The sequence below is a fragment of the Cottoperca gobio genome, chromosome 5 (assembly GCF_900634415.1).
Source record: "Cottoperca gobio chromosome 5, fCotGob3.1, whole genome shotgun sequence".
NCBI classification, from domain to species: Eukaryota; Metazoa; Chordata; class Actinopteri; order Perciformes; family Bovichtidae; genus Cottoperca; species Cottoperca gobio.
Window position 1 is genome coordinate 6,263,302 of NC_041359.1, and position 18,631 is coordinate 6,281,932.

Genomic DNA, 18,631 nt, shown 5'->3' on the forward strand with positions numbered 1-18,631 from the left:
CCCTGAAGTTATTGTATTTGAAAATAAACCGATGTCATTTGCATAAATTGGAGATAATCGACAGTAAATGTCAGAATTTCGAGCTGTAACGAGGCAGTTTTCCTACTTTTCCTGTGCTGTTAGAGAATATCCTCAAAGGGTACTTACCGTAATTTTCGGACTATAAGCCGCACTGGACTATAAACCGCAGCCGCTTAAATTGACTAATTTGTACATATATAAGACGCACTGGACTATAAGCCGCAGGTTTTTTTAATATTTTATTAACATATGTAAGGGTTCGTGCACAGAGGGGATTCATTAATTCTCATCTTCGTCTTCTTCCTGCGTACTAAAACCACCAAAGTCCTCATCTTCAGTGTCGGAAACGAACAGGCTCAGGGTGGCTTCGTCAGCCACTCTCCTCTCTCTTTCGATGTCGCTCTCAAAACCAACGAACTCCTCTTCGTTACTGTCGGAATCGAACAGCCTCTGAAATGCCTCAGCTGTGGCGGCGTCCTCCTCTTCATCACGCAGCATTCCAGCCTTTCGGAACCCGTTGGTGATCGTGGATGTTTTAACACTCTTCCACGCTGTCAGGATCCACTCGCAAACTTGAGCGAAAGTTGCTTTTCGCATGCGACCAGTTTTGGTGAATGATTTATCGCCACTAGTCATCCACGCCTCCCACTGAGCGCGTAGTGCCACTTTGAACGCACGATTGACACTGATGTCGTGTGGCTGCAGATGCTTCGTTGTGCCCCCAGGAATCACAACTGGAATGGAGTTTGTGCGCTTGATGGCTGCTTTAACTGAATCCGTTATATGGGCCCTCATGCTGTCCAAAACGAGCAAAGCTTTTTCTTGGCGAAAGTATCCTCCAGGGCGCTTGACGTAGCACTCATTCAGCCACTCCTTCATTACGCTTTCCAGCATCCACCCTTTCTTGTTAACTTTAAAGGATATGCCGTTTGGGATCTTTTCTTTTGGCATTGTAATCCGCTTAAAAATCACCATTGGCGGAAGCTTTAATCCAGATGCTGTGCAGCCAAGAACACAAGTGAAATTCGTTCTCTCGTGGCCAGTGGTTCTCAACGTGATGGACGACTCACCTTTCTTGTTAACAGTCCTAGTGAGAGGCAGGTCAAACGTCAAAGGCACTTCATCCATATTTATGATCTGGTCCGGTCCGATGGAATATTCCTTTATCTTTCTTTGTGTGAATTCGCCAAAGTTTGTTATTTTTTCCTGGTAGGAGGGAGGGAGTTGCTGACACACAGTCGTCCGCGCCTTGATGGACAGTCCCTTTCGCCTCATAAATCTGAAACACCAGGATGGTCCACCTCTAAATTTTCAATTTTCATTTCGGTGGCGACTGTTTTGGCTTTCAGTCGGATCTGCACGGTGGAAACACCTCGGCCGTCTGTTCTCTGTGTGTTCACCCAATCTTCAAGAAAGTCTTCAAGTTCGGGCCATCTGCTTTTGTTACCTCTGAAAGCTTTTTTTGACTTTTTGCATTGAGACAGTTCTTCCCGCTGGCGTCTCCAACGTCTCACCATTGCCTCATCGATGCCAAGGGTACGTGCAGCAGCTCTATTTCCTTCGTTTACTGCCAGATTTACTGCCTTTAACTTAAAAGCTGCATCATATGCATTTCTACGTTTTTTTTCCACAATGAGGGTGTCTCACAAACTGTCTCCCTCTCGTAATGTCCTTCTGTCTCTCGTACCACTCGCTACTTTTGCGCGCTCTTTCCGGGCATCCGGTGGACTGTAACCTGTAAAATCCATAGATTTAGGAATTCCCCTAGTGGCCGTTAGCTGTAAAAATCCATAGATAAGCCGCACGTTATATAAGCCGCAGGGTCGAAAAATGGGGAAAAAGTCGCGGCTTATAGTCCGGAAATTACGGTAATAAGAATACAGCAGCACAGACACAATTATAAAGAAGCTTCTTGTTCCAGAATTTAAGTGAGGTGTTTTTCTCCTTTCTTAGTTCAGGGACAAGTGAGCTTTGTTGAATAATCCTGTATGATCCAGAGTGAATTTACAACATATCAGCAGATGCACCACATTTCCCTGTGTTACGTAGGGATGGGCTGCCTTGCCTCTTTTTAGGACAGAAGGGTTCTTGTTGTCGTAATAAAAAAACATGCTCACAGATTTCTCCAAGCAGTCTTGTTTATTTGTTTTTGAGGGTCGTAGCCTAGCAAACTAAATTTTAGGGAAAAAGCGAGCCTTAGGGAGAAGGATGGAGAGATGTTGTTTAGCTTCAGGATGTATTCACGAGGTGGACTTGATGTGGCTGCTTCCCACCCGAGACATATTTATCTGCTGGCCACAGTGGAACATTAAGTGGAGAATATCAGCGACTCGTGAGTGTAAGAAGTTCCTGAAAATGTAATAAAATGTACGTCTAACCTGAAAGAAAATGTAATAAAATGTACGTCTAACCTGAAAGAAAATGTAATACAACCCAATGTTGTTTTAACCAATGACGTATTAAAATACATGTTGTAATAACATTTCACCGATAATATAATACCCTTCAGGACGGTGATTATTTTTTTCACTACTATGATGGCTGACTACATGACAGATAATATAATAATGTTAATTATTATGCTTTTGCTTTTGGAAATGAAAAGTATACAACACACAGTACTGTTAGAAAAAAAATAACAATTGACAATTGTATAATTTGATATTTGCAGCAGATGGCAAATGAAATGTTATCAAGAGGCAAACGTGTTCGGAAACCTGCCTTAAACTGGCATTCTTTCTAACAGCCAGCAGCGCCACTCCACTGGTTGCAAAAAGAAGTCAGATTGTATAGAAGTCCTCGTTTTTCTAATGAGTTTATTTGTCTCAAGCTCCAGTTTCAAGTCTTCTTCAATACAGCCTGATGTTCATTTTGTACATTTTGGTAATTTTAGTTTCAGAACTCTAACCCTTTGTGTTTTCAGTTAATGAAAGTTAAATGTAACAAATTGTTACATTATTTCTTGCTACAAGTCCTTTCTTATTTATCTTGTGTTATAAAATCCTATGAATTAAATGTGTTACGTTGTCTTGTTGACATCCTTTACAGCCACAAACATGTTGCTCAAAGACTTCTTCAATACACACTCACTAGTGGGTGAACAACAAATGCTTTTGATGCAATCGCAATACTTGCTTTAAACTTTAGGCTCTTATTATTATTCCTTCCTGGGCATCGGCCCACACACTGAAGGAAAGTATTTTGCTATTCGCGTTATAACTCAAATTCATTTTAGGGTGAATTATCTCTTTTTAAAATAAAATAATAAATAATAATTGGTGAATGTGTTTTAACAGACGATGATGTACTTTTATTATAATATAATACTTGTTTGACCTACATGACTTCCCATATATAACCTAAGCCTGCGTGTATCATCATGGACAAGCTAACATTTTGTGTGACACGTCTGCTCAGACCCTCCAGGTTGTTGTTCAGTGATAAGCAGCATACTGTGACACTAATAGTGAAACTCAAGCAGACATGAGGCACACAGACCGTATCATAGCCTAAAACTACACTCTTGCATACTCATCTGTGCACCCCATTAGCACATGCACGTACACACGTACACACTCCTGGATATACTTGGAGGCTACAAAGCGTATTCCAAAAACAGCCCTTAGAGAGAGAGTGTGTGTGTGTGTGTGTGTGTGTGTGTGTGTGTGTTTGTGTGTGTTATGTAAGAGGAAAAAAAAAGTGTAGCTCTGCTCCTCCCAGCCCACCATCCGTCTACACCGTCTTCATGATCCTTAACTGTCACAAGACCAAACAGGTGCCACCACTCTTACTCAATAGGCTTGTTGTGGCACGCCGATACCCTCAGCCCCTTCAAGCTGTGATTTACACCTCGGCACGGTTCATGTTCACTTTACAGCTACCTCTTGGAAAGCTTTAAAAAGCTTTTGCAAAGTGAGTTTCCAGGCATGAGCATCATCAACATACCAGCTGTCTTCTAACTACAGAGTGAGCAGGGGGTTCTCCTTTTAAAACTGTTTATAGAAGTTCAATTATTTAAATCCTGCCCTGTCCAGCTTTTTAGTCCAATCAATACATTTACGTTGTTGTTGTTGAAGAAGTCGCCGGATACATTTGAAATGTTGCTTAGTTTGTTGCCTGCACATAATGTGGGGAACACAACTCATGTGTGCATTTCACTTTCAGTTCAGCCTCCTGTCTGGCGTATTTTGTTGTACAGCTTCAAAGAGCAGATCTCCGTGGTTACCAGCTTTGCTGTGGCAGAGTACGCAGCCAAAGCCCTCCAATGAGCACAGAGATGGCTTCGGCACTCACCAAGGTGTCGGGATGGAAAGGCGGGAGACGGATAAAAAAGAAAGAGGGAGCTGCTGGTGTAAACAGGTCTTACGTAACTGGCACGTGTTGATGCCAGGAGCCGGGGTGGCAGCTGACAGCCAGGGAAAGGAGAGAAAAGAAAAAACGCAGAATAATCAGAAAGGAGCCTCCCTCCCCCTCCCTCCCTTCGCATGCCACCATGTTGAATCTGTAAAATACGAGAGTGGACCTAAACCTGCTGTGCTGAACATGACTGACAGCTGCAGGATCAGCAGAGATCCCAGGAGGCTTAATGACTCTGTAGTGGGACACGTAGACGGCTAAGCCGCCTCAGGGGGAAAAGCTGAGGCTGATTGGCTGACTCTTTACAGAATGACTCAGCAGTCAATGGGGAGAAGTGGGGGCTAATTTTGGTACAGATTGTTTGAAATGGTTATCGGAGTCAAAATGGGTCGTCCTTTGAGAATTTAAACACAAGCAGCCATGCAATAACTAAATGAAATGCAGTCTGTTTGATAGTCATTTAAAGCTGTGTGAAACTGTGCTTTGAAGAAGATGCAAGCAAGAGTCCCAGTCTGAGGAGGCATTTCATGCCAACATTTAGTGTTTGACACATTTTGATACTCTGCTACAGACACATTTTGATTGCTACCAAAAGGTTTGATGGCCAGCTTGAGTTTAATCAATCACAGAACCCATCGGCTATCGGTCTGACGACAATTTAGGGTAACGGGGTTCCTGTGTAGCTGGGAAATATCTGGGCCAATAACGCCACCTTTTCCACGCGTTGCTCATTGTTTACAGTCTGATTGGCTGCTTCAGACGCGAGAATGGAGTCGGATTTGAGAGACGACGGCTCCGACCGTATTGTTATAAAGAAGTCCGCCTACAAGCCAAAGTTAGGTAGAAGATGCTAAATCATCGCCTGACGATAGCGGATGGGTTCCAAGATTGCATTTCGGCCTGTTTTCCAGCAGGACTGATGACCTGCATTCAACAAAAGGCAACTCAAACGTGACTCTCTGACTACAAATGGAAACCAGAACACTTCCAATATCAAAATGTTGTCCCGTTGCCTTTAGATTCTGCCTTCATATGCAGATATCTGTTTTATAAAGATTAAAGTTTTACTGACTGGTGGCGTACAGGGCAATAGTTGCATGCTGGTTCTTTTGCCCACAGCATATATGACAGACAAGTGTTGACAAAACGATTTAATTCATATCGATGAAGAAATTTAGTTTTTATGGCCACAGTCATGAGGTCTATTTATTATAGTAATCTTGTAAAGCTGTTGTCTCTGTCTGGAGAAGTCGGCCTGCTGCATAAGTCTTCTGCTGACTCTTAATCAGATCACCTTCAATGAATGAGCCTATCTTGTCAACAACATGATGTTAACAGCTTGAAAGACAAGCAAAAAGAAACATAGTAGAGAAGAGGACAACAACTGGGATTTGCTTAATGCATTAAGTGTTCTGCGTCCCTCAGGACTGGAGTCAGTGTTTCGATCTGCAGAGATTCTCACTAAATAGGTTTGATATTGATTATCTATGCAGCTAAAGTCACTGCACTTAAATGTTGCTTCACCAAATGTTTTTCCCCTTTTTCAGAAACTTATCTGAGTTGAGCTAAACCTGGAAAGATTCTTATGTAACAGGCCCCCAACCACACACACACACACACACACACACACACACACACACACACACACACACACACACACCTCTCCTTCCATTTTCGGACCCTGCCTCCATCCTCGCTCTCTCACCACACGCTCACTTCGTGCCATTCTGGCACTGAAAAGTAGAGTAGGGTTTTCCTCTCTCCCTCTCTCCACTGCTTTGCTCTCTATGGTCTGATGTAACAGTGTTAGAGCTGAGGCGCTGTGTGCTCTCACTGTAACCACTCAGCTGATTACAGATCTTATGTAAGGAGGGATTGTGGAGAGCAAAATGGGACAGAACATATGAGCCTGTTGCAGAAAAACAACAGCTCCATGCACACCAGGTTTTCAGACAATATTTCCACTTGTGTAGTTCAGCAGAAGCTCACCTCACAAAGCTCTTACTCGTTCAGAATCAAACTTTGTCGCATAGTTCATAAAAGCAGAAAAGTGAGGTCTTGTGCAATCACATATGTAGTTTTAATCAAGTGAGGCAAATTCTATGAGCTACAGCTGTGTGTTTGCATGCACAAGTTGTTTTGGCACACCTTTGTTTGTGTGCATGTACAGTAGAGTGTCTTCAGCAGGGTATGTAGCTGTGTATCTGTGCATGTGTTTCAGTTTGGCTGCTTGTAAATTTCCCAAATCCTTTCTTTTTGTTTTTGCTGCTGCTCGCCTGTTTGTAAGTGTTACGCCCAGCGTAGTCCTCGGGGTGCCAGAACTGTGTTATGCAGAAGCTGGCAGAAAGCAGACTGTGTGTGAAATCAGGTGTGCACAGTGAGGCCTTGCAGCAGGCAGCAGGCTCTGCATTGAGAGGAGGCTTATGTAACTGTTTCTAACCGAACCTCTGGCTGTCAGCACTGTGGAGAAACTAGATCCGAGACGATGATAAGGAGTGGCGGTTATTAAATAAAAAATGTCCTCTGACGTTAAAGACCTTGTTCTCTGAAGTAACTTTGTTACTAACCACCTTGAATCAGCACTTTGGCATTACATTAGGTAAAAAGTAAACAAATAAGGGAGCAGAAAGTGTAAATTCCTCCATCTGGAGCAGCCGACCAGTAACTACTTCTAGAAACACAAAAGTGTAAAACATAAAAAGTGGAATAAAAATGACTTGCTTCTCATGCTCTTCTTTCTTATTTATCTCCAGAGGTCGTTCTACCAACGTTTAACGGGGGACAACAAGTCCGAAAAATTCTTCAAGGTGTTCTATGAGCGCATGAAGTTGGCCCAGCAGGAGATCAAAGCCACTGTGACGGTCAACACTAGTGACCTGGGCTGCAAGAAGAAGGATGAAGAACCGCCAGACAAAGACACGCCAGCCCGCAATAAAGGTGAGGGGTCCGGGGTTTAGGTCACCAACTGCAAATGTTGGATTGTATATCTTGAGGGTCATGTGAGATCCCAGAACTGTCAAAATAAACCTCTGTTGTCTTCTATTTCCTACGTATTAAAACAGAAACTGCCAAATAATGTATTCATCCTTTACATTTCCTTTTGCCGTTTCTTTTAGGAATTACCTACAGTATTTATTCATAAAGCCTTATTTCTTTTATTTCTTTTATTTCTTTTGACGAGATATAAATGTAACGTGATAAAAACCTCCCCTTCAAAAAAGTCTCTAATCATGTAAAGGATTACACCAAACAGTGCATGAATTTGTGACTTGTCAAATGAACATTGTCTTCATGGATGGATTACTGAACAGGCTTACCGGGCACAGTCCCAGAACCCTCAGTGTCAGGGCCCCTCTGGCCCACACCTGCAAAATGCACTGAAAGAGACACGCACCAACCAGGAACAGACACTAAATGACCACAAAGAAACATAAAACAATTACAAAGAGAGTCCAGCTGCAAAACAACCACAGGGAGACACACAATGACTACAAAGACACAAAACCACAACAAAAAGAGGCTAAACAACTATAAAGTCTTGCTCCTATGTACGAGAGGTTTTGGGGCCTTTTGCATGTCTGTGCCCAGAGGCCCTTTGTCTCATAGTGTGTGTCTTACATCCAATGGCCTGTGTTTGACTCTCCTATACCTGTGTTTAGTCAAAGACGTGCCGGTGGTGGCAGTGGTGACCGAGGAGGTGAAGGAGCAGCTCGTGGAGGCCTCCGTGGTCACCAAGAAGGCCTTCACCACCTACCGCCGCGAGGCCGAGGCCGAAGAGCACCAAGCGGCCGCCGACGGCACTCCTGTCCCGACTGCCGATAAGAGCCAGGAGGAAGGCGAGATGAGCGTCATCATCACCATCATGCAGCCCATCCTGCGCCTTATGCAGCTGCTCTGTGAGAACCACAACAGAGAACTGCAGGTCAGCCATTACAAGCAGTTTGTTGTTTGTTGCTCTTTGTTTTGCCCAAACCCCAGCGCCGCCCCGCCCATGACATTTCCTGACCTGTGTTCTGAATTTCTATCACCACACTCGGTTATACAGAAATGAAACCGTGTAGAAAATAGGCACCATTTGCAGAACTTCCTGATGCAGCTGTTTCCATATCTGGTATGTCTTGGTCTGGTTTCGCTATGAGGAGTGTGTTGATGTTAAGTAATGGCTAGCGCCAGCAGCCCAGACAGAAGACTTCCTTCTTGCACTGATTCAGTTTGCACCCCAAAGCGGGGGCAGCCTTTCGATAAATGAAAGTTGGATCCGTGTTGAATCACTCTGTCTCGTCCATTTCTGACCCAGCGTGGGTGCAAGGTATTGATTTACTGCCAGCCATGCAGCACAGATGATCAATTCACTGAGATGTTTCTGTTCCTTCCAAAGACATGGAGTAATTGTTTGGCTGCTGTATAGGCTTACATGCTTAAACGTAAAACAGTAGAATGAGCCTCAGGACTTCAGAGAAATACAGAAAATGTTGGAATTTTTTTTTTTTATTTCTTGAGTAAAAGCTTGAAGGATGACCGATCACATATAAATAGTAATGACATCTTTTTCTCCATCTGTCTCCAGAACTTTCTGCGCAACCAGAATAACAAGAACAACTATAATCTGGTGTGCGAGACTCTTCAGTTCCTGGACTGTATCTGTGGCAGCACCACAGGCGGACTGGGGCTGCTGGGACTCTACATCAATGAGAAGAACGTAGGACTCATCAACCAGACTGTGGAGAGCCTGACTGAGTACTGCCAAGGCCCCTGTCATGAGAACCAGGTGATGCATGCGCACACAGATGTAGTTATAACAGTACTTTCGGTCTGTAACTATTTTTTGTCTGTAACTTTTTGTTTTATTTAGATGCTCGAATGTGGTTTTCTTATCAAATAGTTCTTTAAGCTAGAAAAGGTCACTCAGTAGGGTGCAGGTCTCCCACTCTCGTCCCAAACGAGTTGAATCTCATTCAATAGTCCCTCCGGGCTCCCTTACAGTCAAGATGGCAGGGAACAAAAACAGAGATTTATTCATCGCGTACTGTGCATAACTTTAGTGGATCACAGTGTGGAATTAATCTGCAGATGCTCCAGTTCAAAATTAGACCAAACTTTTCTGTGTGTTTTTTTTTAGCACAACAAAGCCCAACATGTGTCCTGCAGACTGGGTAAGGCTTGTTTTAGGCCTAATTGATCACCGGAAATGCCTTCAGCTACTGAAGCAGTTGTTGATCACTTGCAGCCCCTACAGGCCGGTTAAAAGGACTGAGTAGTCGGCAGTCAATGATGGTATAAAACAGTTAATAAATTAGGTTTTTCAAGAACTATGAATCACCAAAACACGAGAGGTCCCTGAGCATACTGTCATAAATGTGCACAAAAAATATTAGGCCGATCAGCCCAGCAGTATGCCAGATAACCTGCAGACAGACACACACGACCGAACGCAAGATCCCTTCCAGGTTTATACCTGGCAGAGATAATTATCCTCAGCTTATGTCAGAGTGACCTTTTTATTTTGGTGCTGGTGTTTTTGTTTTAGCAGTCCTGTAATTAGTCTTGAGCATTTCTCTTTTCATGCCCATCACTGTGCAAGCCGTGCAGTCGCTCGTCTTCTCTTCAACAGTCGAACAGCAGCCGACTCTGGGCAGCGTGCCTGTGTATGTTCTTTAGTACGGATTAGCATTGCGTGGTTCTTCTCACATGACGATGGTATCCTCTGTTCAGGCCGCCGTGGGGTCATTTTATGGCAAGCATGAAACTGGCATGACTAAACAAGCAACTGGCTAAATGCAGTTGCTGTTTGAATTGATTTCAGTTCCCTCAAACGGTGCTGGAAGGGCGACAGCCAGACGAAACAAAGCTCTTTTGTTCATATCTACTGAGAAAAGAGAGACAAGGGCTGGAATTATTTTTGTTTGTGTTTAAGTATCTTTTGTTAAATGGTATCAACATATTTGTCCCAACCATTATGCTGGGTGTGGCACATGTTTATCCAAATAAACTGTTAAGTTTCACGAGTATTGGCTTTGTACTCCCGCGACACACATAGTTCCATCAGCACATGACCAAGTGCCGGAATGCTAAACTGAAGAGAAAAGGCCTGTACAATCAATATTTAATTGTATTTGGCATATAATTCAAGTCTGGAACGCTGTTCAATTGAATTTTGCTACTGCTCAAAACTGGTGGCTCTCCTGTTCCGGTACACACTTTCATCTGTTTCTTTTGTTCCTCAGAACTGCATTGCCACTCATGAATGCAATGGCATTGACATCATCATCGCTCTCATCCTCAATGACATCAACCCCCTTGGCAAGAAGAGGATGGATCTGGTTCTGGAGCTCAAAGTGAGTGCTTATTGATAAGAGGAGGAGAAGGATTGGAAATAAAAACATCACGCTGTTTGCGCTCTTATCTATACGCTCATCTCTCCTCAGAATAATGCATCCAAGCTTCTTCTTGCAATTATGGAGAGTCGCCATGACAGCGAGAACGCAGAGAGGATACTGTACAACATGAGGCCTAAAGAGCTGGTGCGTGTGACATCATGCAAATCATTTCACAGTATTACGTGGGTGTTTTGTGACCGTCTGTATTCTTGCAGGTGGAAGTGATCAAAAAGGCCTACATGCAGGGTGAGATAGAGGTGGAGGAGCCGCAGGAGGGTGAAGATGGAGAGGAGGAGCACTCGGCGTCCCCACGCAACGTCGGTCATAATATCTACATCTTGGCACATCAAGTAAGCCTCCAAAATCAGCGAGGAGTCAGGCAAATGCTGTAGCACATGCATGGCCACACAATGTAGTACGTAAATGGGTTTTCCCTGGCATCACTGATACTGTGTCATTTGCTGTGGCTGCTCAAGACATGTGATACCGCTGCCATTCTGCATTCATCTCCTCTTTTTCAGCCCTCAGGCTCTGCACTGCTCAATAGGAACAGTGTTTTATCAAAACATGATTTAGGAACAACTACAATTATAGTTGTGCAACGCCCACTACCAATCCACACCCTGCAGCCCTGTGGTTGAATGGACAGAACATTATGTATTCAAAGGAAGAATAAATAGCATGTGCTGTGTCCGTGTGTTAAGTGGAGAGGAAGCACATGCCAAGTTAACACGTGTGTACAGATTTAAGGCAAGGCTTTCTGAAAGAGCGGTCTTCATGACAGTTTGTTGATCTGTTTATCATTGATATTATGGTGTTTGTTGTTATTTCAGTTAGCCCGTCACAACAAGGAACTGCAGGCTATGCTGAAGCCAGGGGGGACATATGGAGAGGGGGACGAGGCCCTGGAGTTTTATGCCAAACACACAGCTCAGATTGAGGTCAGTGGTTTGGTCCATATCTGAACTAAACTCTGCCATTTTGGATCTGCGGCTGCCATTTTTGCATTGTATTTTTAATTTTAAACTTTTACTGAAAAATAATTTCAAAAACAATTAACTTGCAGGGCTGCCAACTCTCACGCATTTTATCATGCAGGGGAATATACACACACACACACACACACACACACACACACACACACACACACACACACACACACGCGCACACACACATATATATATATATATATATATATATATATATATATATATATATATATATATATTACTGTAAATATTTTTTATATTGTGGTCTTGAGACATTTACTGTATTCTCACCACTTTTTATTATTTTTTAATATTTTTATTAAGAAACATCGTGCATGAAAAGAGAAAACAATGTCACTTTAACAATGAGAATCACAGTTAAAAAATTAAACATAATAATAATATAATCAAAGTAGGGTACTTCTTGAGTCAAACTAAATTGGCTGCTTTGTCTGTCCACTATCATGACGACATGAATTATGAGACATCAACATGTTTTGGCATCACTATTGGCTCGAGGCATGTGATGATGTTTTTCTTTGCCTGGCCTGAAACTCATCATGTACCTTGACAGAAAGACGAGCACATTTGGCATTTGTGCACGTTTCCCCTGCGAAGAAGGAATGCTGATTGTTGACAGTGTTCTGTTCTTAAGTTGTTGGTACAGTTTATCAGCCACCATCTAAAGGAAACAACCCTTTGATTTGTATTGCAGTACAGTACATTAAGTAAAGTTTGTGATAATAATCTGCCGGACCACTTGAATGACATGTAAACACGTGGCTTTAAAGTAGACTGTACGTGATCTAGCCTTTCTGTGACTGAGTGTGTGATTGGTGGCTGCTTCTGCGGTCGTGTCCAGATTGTACGGCTGGATCGCACCATGGAGCAGATAGTCTTCCCTGTGCCCAACATCTGCGAGTTCCTCACCCAAGAGTCCAAGCTGCGCGTCTACTACAGCACGGAGCGCGATGAGCAAGGCAGTAAGATCAATGACTTTTTCCTGCGCTCCGAGGACCTCTTCAATGAGATGAATTGGCAGAAGAAGCTGCGAGGTACCCAAGAGGCTACTGGTGACACAAACACGGTTCCCTGTGAGTCTTTTCCTCCACTCTTTATATCCTATAGTTCCTGGTTTACACGCTGTCCTTTTGCATCTCTCCAGGCCCCATCATTTGATCTTTTATAAATCAATTACTCATCCCGTGTTACCTTGAGTTCTTGTGTGAGCAGCCAAAATCCCACACGGGTCACCTTAGCAATTTGTCAACTTAAGATGTAGTAATATTTCCCTAACTTCCTCCACACCTAGTTGAATCAAAAGCCATAAAGGCGTCGGCCACCAAAGAAACCTGTTTCTAAAGTTATATAATTAAGTGTTTGGGCATCACACTGAGTAGAACAGGCTTAAAATCACTTTTGAAATCCTTGATTTGTTGTTATTTTCCAAATGGCTACTGTTCGCAGCATTGCTGCCATCCAATGCCTAATCCGTAATAGTCATACATGCAAACAGGCTCAACACGTATTCTTTTTCTATACAACAATAAATTGTAATCCACTAACTCACTGATAATTGAACCCAGCAATGTGTAAGGGGCTGCACTCTGAACCCTGGAGGAATGGAAGTGGAAAGAGCACGTAAACCTTTTATAAGCAACTTGTTTAAATGACTGTATAGTTAGAATAATAACAATGAAAGGCTATGATGGGATAACAAAGTATGTTCTGTAAAGATGTAACTTGATGTTTTCCAGCCAGGAGAGAGTGATGTCAGCTCTGTGAGTGTGATGTGTTGGATAAGCAGGATAATTGTGGTCAGTATGTAAATTGTTGCACATTGCAAGCTCATTCACAAAAATGTCTTAAGTTTGGAATTTACACATAGTCCCTGTATTCTGTTACAGGGAGATGACCGTCAGGTTACTTGATGTGAAGATAGTGAAGGCAGGATGTAGTAGTACAGAGTATTAACCTTTACACCATCTTTCCTTGTTAGTCTCGTGCCACCGCGCATACTGACTTTAGAGCTAAAACTGTGAACAGTTGATGAACTGGTGTTAAGAGGTTGCATGAGTGTAGAATATTGTGTTTACTCTGAGATTTATGGTGAGAGTGATGGAGTTAAGTTGTGTATTTGTATTCCTGCTTTATTATGAGTAACATTAGAAGAGTAAACATGGACAGGAAAGATGGCAGGGACATGAAATGACATGAAAAGGTTTCTTGACTGGATTCACACTCAGAATGTTGTGCTTACTTTTGTATTTGTATCTAACTGAGTTAGCAGGATGCTCCAAGCCTGTCCCATCTTAATGGGATACATGGGTCAACCTGTTTCATCTACTTGCCAGTTTGAGGTTGTGCTCAGTCAAACTCTTTGTTTCTAATTCAAACTAATGAACGCATGCTTTCGTTTCCTGATGATCGTATCTGCCGTACACAATTTTACACAAAAACCCTTCTCAAAATGTTCCCGGGGATTCTCATAAGTCCTCTTCATTTTAAACTAAGCATTTTAATTTAATTTGAATGGTGCAGGCCTGAACACTTGACCTGTTGTTTGTGTCAGCTTCTGTGGTGACTGGTTTAGGAACATGTTGTGGCTGTCCCATGGTCAGGCGGGAAGGAGGATGGTTTGTCTAATGTGATCGCACGTGAGAACCACCACCACCTCGCTCCTATCTGTATGAATCAGCACCGCTGGTGCTAACCACTTGTTAGGAATGTAGTTGCTAAAAGTCCCCCCAGCAGTTCTTCTTTTCTCATAAACAGTCAGGCTCAAAATAGCGATACTGATCTCCTGACCGAGGTCTGAGTAGGCTGTGTGTGTGTGTGTGTGTGTGTGTGTGTGTGTGTGTGTGTGTGTGTGTGTGTGTGTGTGTGTGTGTGTGTGTGTGTGTGTGTGTGTGTGTGTGTGTGTGAGAGCTCATGTGGAAATTGTGTAGTGTATTTGCAATGTGGATGACAATTGGTTTTGAGTACTTAAATAGATACAAGTAAGTTTTGCCTGGTTTTACCCTTAAAAGGTCATCCTTCTCTTTACCGATTTTGTGCTGATAATGGCGTTACACAGACCCCTTCTGATTCTGTTTAATGAATGATTTCACCACAAAATACTGAATACTTTTCTTAAATCACTCAAATGACTTAAGTGTGTATTGATTTAAAATAATGTCAAAAATGTTGCGTGCTGAAGAGAAACACGACCAACGTTTGCCACTGAGAGGATTTCATTCTGGCCAAGCATGAAAGAAAATTCATCAACAATAAATGATAAAAACCCATCTTTGTCTCAACTTTGACTAATGATGTGACTTTTGCTCCTCATTGATGTGAAACCCTGATCAGTCGATGTGTGATTTACTTTAACTAGACTAAAGTCTTCTGTGACATTATTAGATACATTGTGCTTTGTGTATTACACTGTTAATGAATTTCAACTCCCTGTCCTCCAGCTCAGCCCATCCTGTACTGGTGCTCCAGGAACATGTCCTTCTGGAGCAGCATCTCCTTCAACCTGGCTGTGCTCATGAACCTGCTCGTGGCCTTCTTCTACCCTCTGGAGGGTGTCCAGAGAGGTCAGTCTGCTAAAATCTTCACCTTTTTTAAAACTTTCTCTTTCCTCTGACCCTTTAACACAGTGTGATCTTGTGTTTATGTGCACTGCGGTTAACACAACTCATTGTGACTATAACAACTCAGGAAATGAAGTGAGTGGTGTGAATATTAACTGGCACAGACGGGGGTGTGGCAGGAGGCATATAGTACACATTGTGCTTCACCAGAAACCTGTATAGCAAAGATTAAAGATAAAAGAATGTGGGTCATGGCTTGTCGAGCGCTTTATTTTACTGGTTGGCAGGATGGTGTTACACCCTTGCACTTGTATGCCCTGCAGGTGCAGCTCCTTGCCGCCAGGTAAAACACATCTGGTGGCTCAGTGTATGTAAGAAAAGGTTGTCCTCGACTAACCCAGGACAACAGGGAAGTTAAGGTCAATATTAGCTCTTAGAAGTTCTGTTCGGATTCGTCTGAAAGAAGGGGAAGCTTCTTTCTGATATTTGAACGAGGGGTATTGGGTTAGATCATTTTTGTAAGTTTCAGAAACCAATCATTTGACAGACACATTAATTGCCAGGTATGAAAATGGGCAGAGCTCTACCACAGTCCCTTTGTCTATGTATGAAAATGACACAATACATGTTAATACTTTATTTGAAGGGGTGTGGATAAGACTGAGAAATGTTGGAACCGAACCCTTCCAATCCGGGAGACCCTGGCCCCGATCAAAACCGATTTCACAGCTGATTGCTATTAAGATGTTAACAATGTCATTTGTCAAAACAAAACTTTGTGTCTTACCTGGCCGGGACACATATAATCAACCATCCTTGCCAAGAAAGTTGGTCGAATACAGGCTTTCTGCTCTTCCTCTCTTGCTGAGTGAAACGGCAGAGCTAATCCACTCGTTATCTCAGGTTAAAAGTCCACTTGTGACGGATGACAAACACGACCCGTTTAGAATCAGCTTTGCAGTTTTTTTGCATCTAGCATTATAAAGATAACTTTGACTGAAGTTTTTAACTATAATAGCGAATGCTCTTTGCCACAGCTGCTATGTTGCTGTGCTCTGTGCTCTGAGTCTGATCTCTGCTTGGATCCACTCTGGTATTACACATAATATTAAACAGACACACGTTAATAGAACGGGACCCGAACAAACCCAATTGACTGTATAAACCGTGGATTCGAACTTGTACGGGTCCCAGGTCGGGTCTCGGGTCCTCGGGTTCGGGTGTACCCGTGACGACCCCTATTGGGGAGTACATTTACTGCATGCGTGCCACTACAGGGAGTCGCGTGAAATCTGTTAAATGTCCGCAAGTGATCGGACTACAAGTTTTAAATGTGGAGTTTGAAAGAAGTGAGCTGACCAGTCCCATAAATCCCGCTCCTCACCTCTGCTTGAGGCTAGCGGTTTGAGGCTACATAACACTCCTGAATCTCTGACAGAATTGCGGCCAAGTTGCATTTTGGGTAATGTAGGTGCTGGGTTAAATCTTTTGTGGAATAAAAAAGACGATATCTCGATTTTTATCTTATTTGTTATACTGTCCAATTTGAGTGAAAACACTTTTATAGACGTGCATTGGTAAATCTGGAGCGGAGTTTAAGGACTCTGCTTCACATCTGCTTTGAGTCGGCTTCAAAGAATTGAAAATCACAAATAATCATGAACAACACAAGCTTTTTTAATCTGACTACAGAAGATGGAGTGCGGTCATGAGAACATTGTACACATAATTGCTTGTGTACTTCCTGATGTCATTAAGCAGTCGCATCCCAGCAATTGTTATCATAGAGTACATGTATTTATAGCAGTTGACATGTGATCAGAAATACATGCGTAAGATGCATTATTAGTTTTCTTTGTACACAGGACATTACAGAACACAATGTGCTCCTGTGCCTGTGGTTTGGGTGTAGCCTCACACCTCCCAACGTGAGTTTCACCACAAACAGAGGTGTGATAAGAATTTAAACTTAGCAGAAGTGCGGTGACATCACAAAAGACCAAGATTAATTTGTTCTTCGCTGTAATGTCCTAACCTGTTAATTGATACTGCACCTTTTCTATGACATGTTATCAGATTCTCACTCTGCTCTTAGTTTGACTACTCTGGTTCTTCCTATGTGTCACTTTTGGAAATCGGGTGTGTGTTTGTGCGTGTTTGTGTCTAACATAGTAAATGCTGTAGCTCCCAATACGGCCCAAAACTCTAGCAGGAAACATAAAACCATGCTTCTCACAAAAAGTCAGACCTGTTCCTTCACTCTTGTTATCCACAACATTGCCTCTTTTAATTGATCTGTTAATCTCCGTCAAAGCTGAAATGTTCTTCTGGGATCCCAGTTATTTGCCCGTTGCATTGGCGCAGGAGAAGTATAGGTCAGTGTCATTACCAGCTCTTAACCCAGAGGCTGATGAAGATCAGCTTCAGGGGGCAACGGACAATATTTCTGGGGCTCCAGTGTAGCGAGCGGATATCTGGATAAACAAATATCCGGATATAATATTGTTTACAGTCCAATCTGCAATTTAAGCCGCTAGAATGAGATTGGAGTTGAGAGATGGCGTCTACAAAGTTTACACTCAGTTAACTGGTTTATTTTTTAGCTGATTTTAAAAGCAAAATAAACCAGACTTGGAAAAGACGCACACCCTGTTATTTCCTCACGTCTCTGAGAAAGAAAACAGAGAACCAATACCATACAACAAACATTTACTAAAGAGCTTTTTGTAATGACATTAACTAACTTAAACTGCGTAACTTCGGTATTTCAGTGTCCCGTCCTTCTGTCACTGTCAGAGTTGCTGTTTTTGCAAGTAGCATTTGCTGACCGACAGTAAACATGAAGCTATTTCTTTAATTGGTTGGATTTTTATCTGTGGACAACTCTGAGATATCGATCAAATGTGGTTTTCATCATACGTGTTTATACAAAACACATTTCCATTCATTTTAGATGTCATTGTGATCTCAAATATAGTTTGATGAATAAAAAAGAACATAGAGCTAAACAGCCCTTCAACACGGAGTGTGGACAATAGAAACGAAAGGAATTATTTAGTTTTTGTCCTTCCTGTCAAAAATAAGCTTACTTTAAACAGAGTTAATTGAGTTCCTTTGTGGGATCTACATATTTGACCTTGTTGCCCACAGCATATTAGCCCTGATCCGTCAGGCTCTGTCATGTGGCCAAAATGTCTAGATTTAGTTTGGGAAAATGTGGTCGGGTGTTTGGTCACAAGGTGTGACAGATTACTTTATAGATAAGTTATTCATTCAAAGGGATATGTGTAATTAAGGTTTTTCATAAACC

General features: G+C 42.5%; 1 protein-coding gene across 1 annotated transcript in view; it reads left to right on the forward strand.

Annotated features, from left to right (window-relative positions):
* itpr1b (inositol 1,4,5-trisphosphate receptor, type 1b) overlaps positions 1-18,631 on the forward strand; it is a 68,451-nt gene that overhangs the window by 32,928 nt on the left and 16,892 nt on the right. The window contains exons 26-35 of the mRNA XM_029432751.1: positions 4,412-4,626; positions 7,131-7,314; positions 8,037-8,299; positions 8,945-9,145; positions 10,602-10,712; positions 10,803-10,898; positions 10,970-11,104; positions 11,588-11,695; positions 12,606-12,837; positions 15,202-15,324. Of these exons, the coding sequence (XP_029288611.1) occupies positions 4,412-4,626; positions 7,131-7,314; positions 8,037-8,299; positions 8,945-9,145; positions 10,602-10,712; positions 10,803-10,898; positions 10,970-11,104; positions 11,588-11,695; positions 12,606-12,837; positions 15,202-15,324 (1,668 nt within the window). The remainder of the gene's footprint in view (positions 1-4,411; positions 4,627-7,130; positions 7,315-8,036; positions 8,300-8,944; positions 9,146-10,601; positions 10,713-10,802; positions 10,899-10,969; positions 11,105-11,587; positions 11,696-12,605; positions 12,838-15,201; positions 15,325-18,631) is intronic.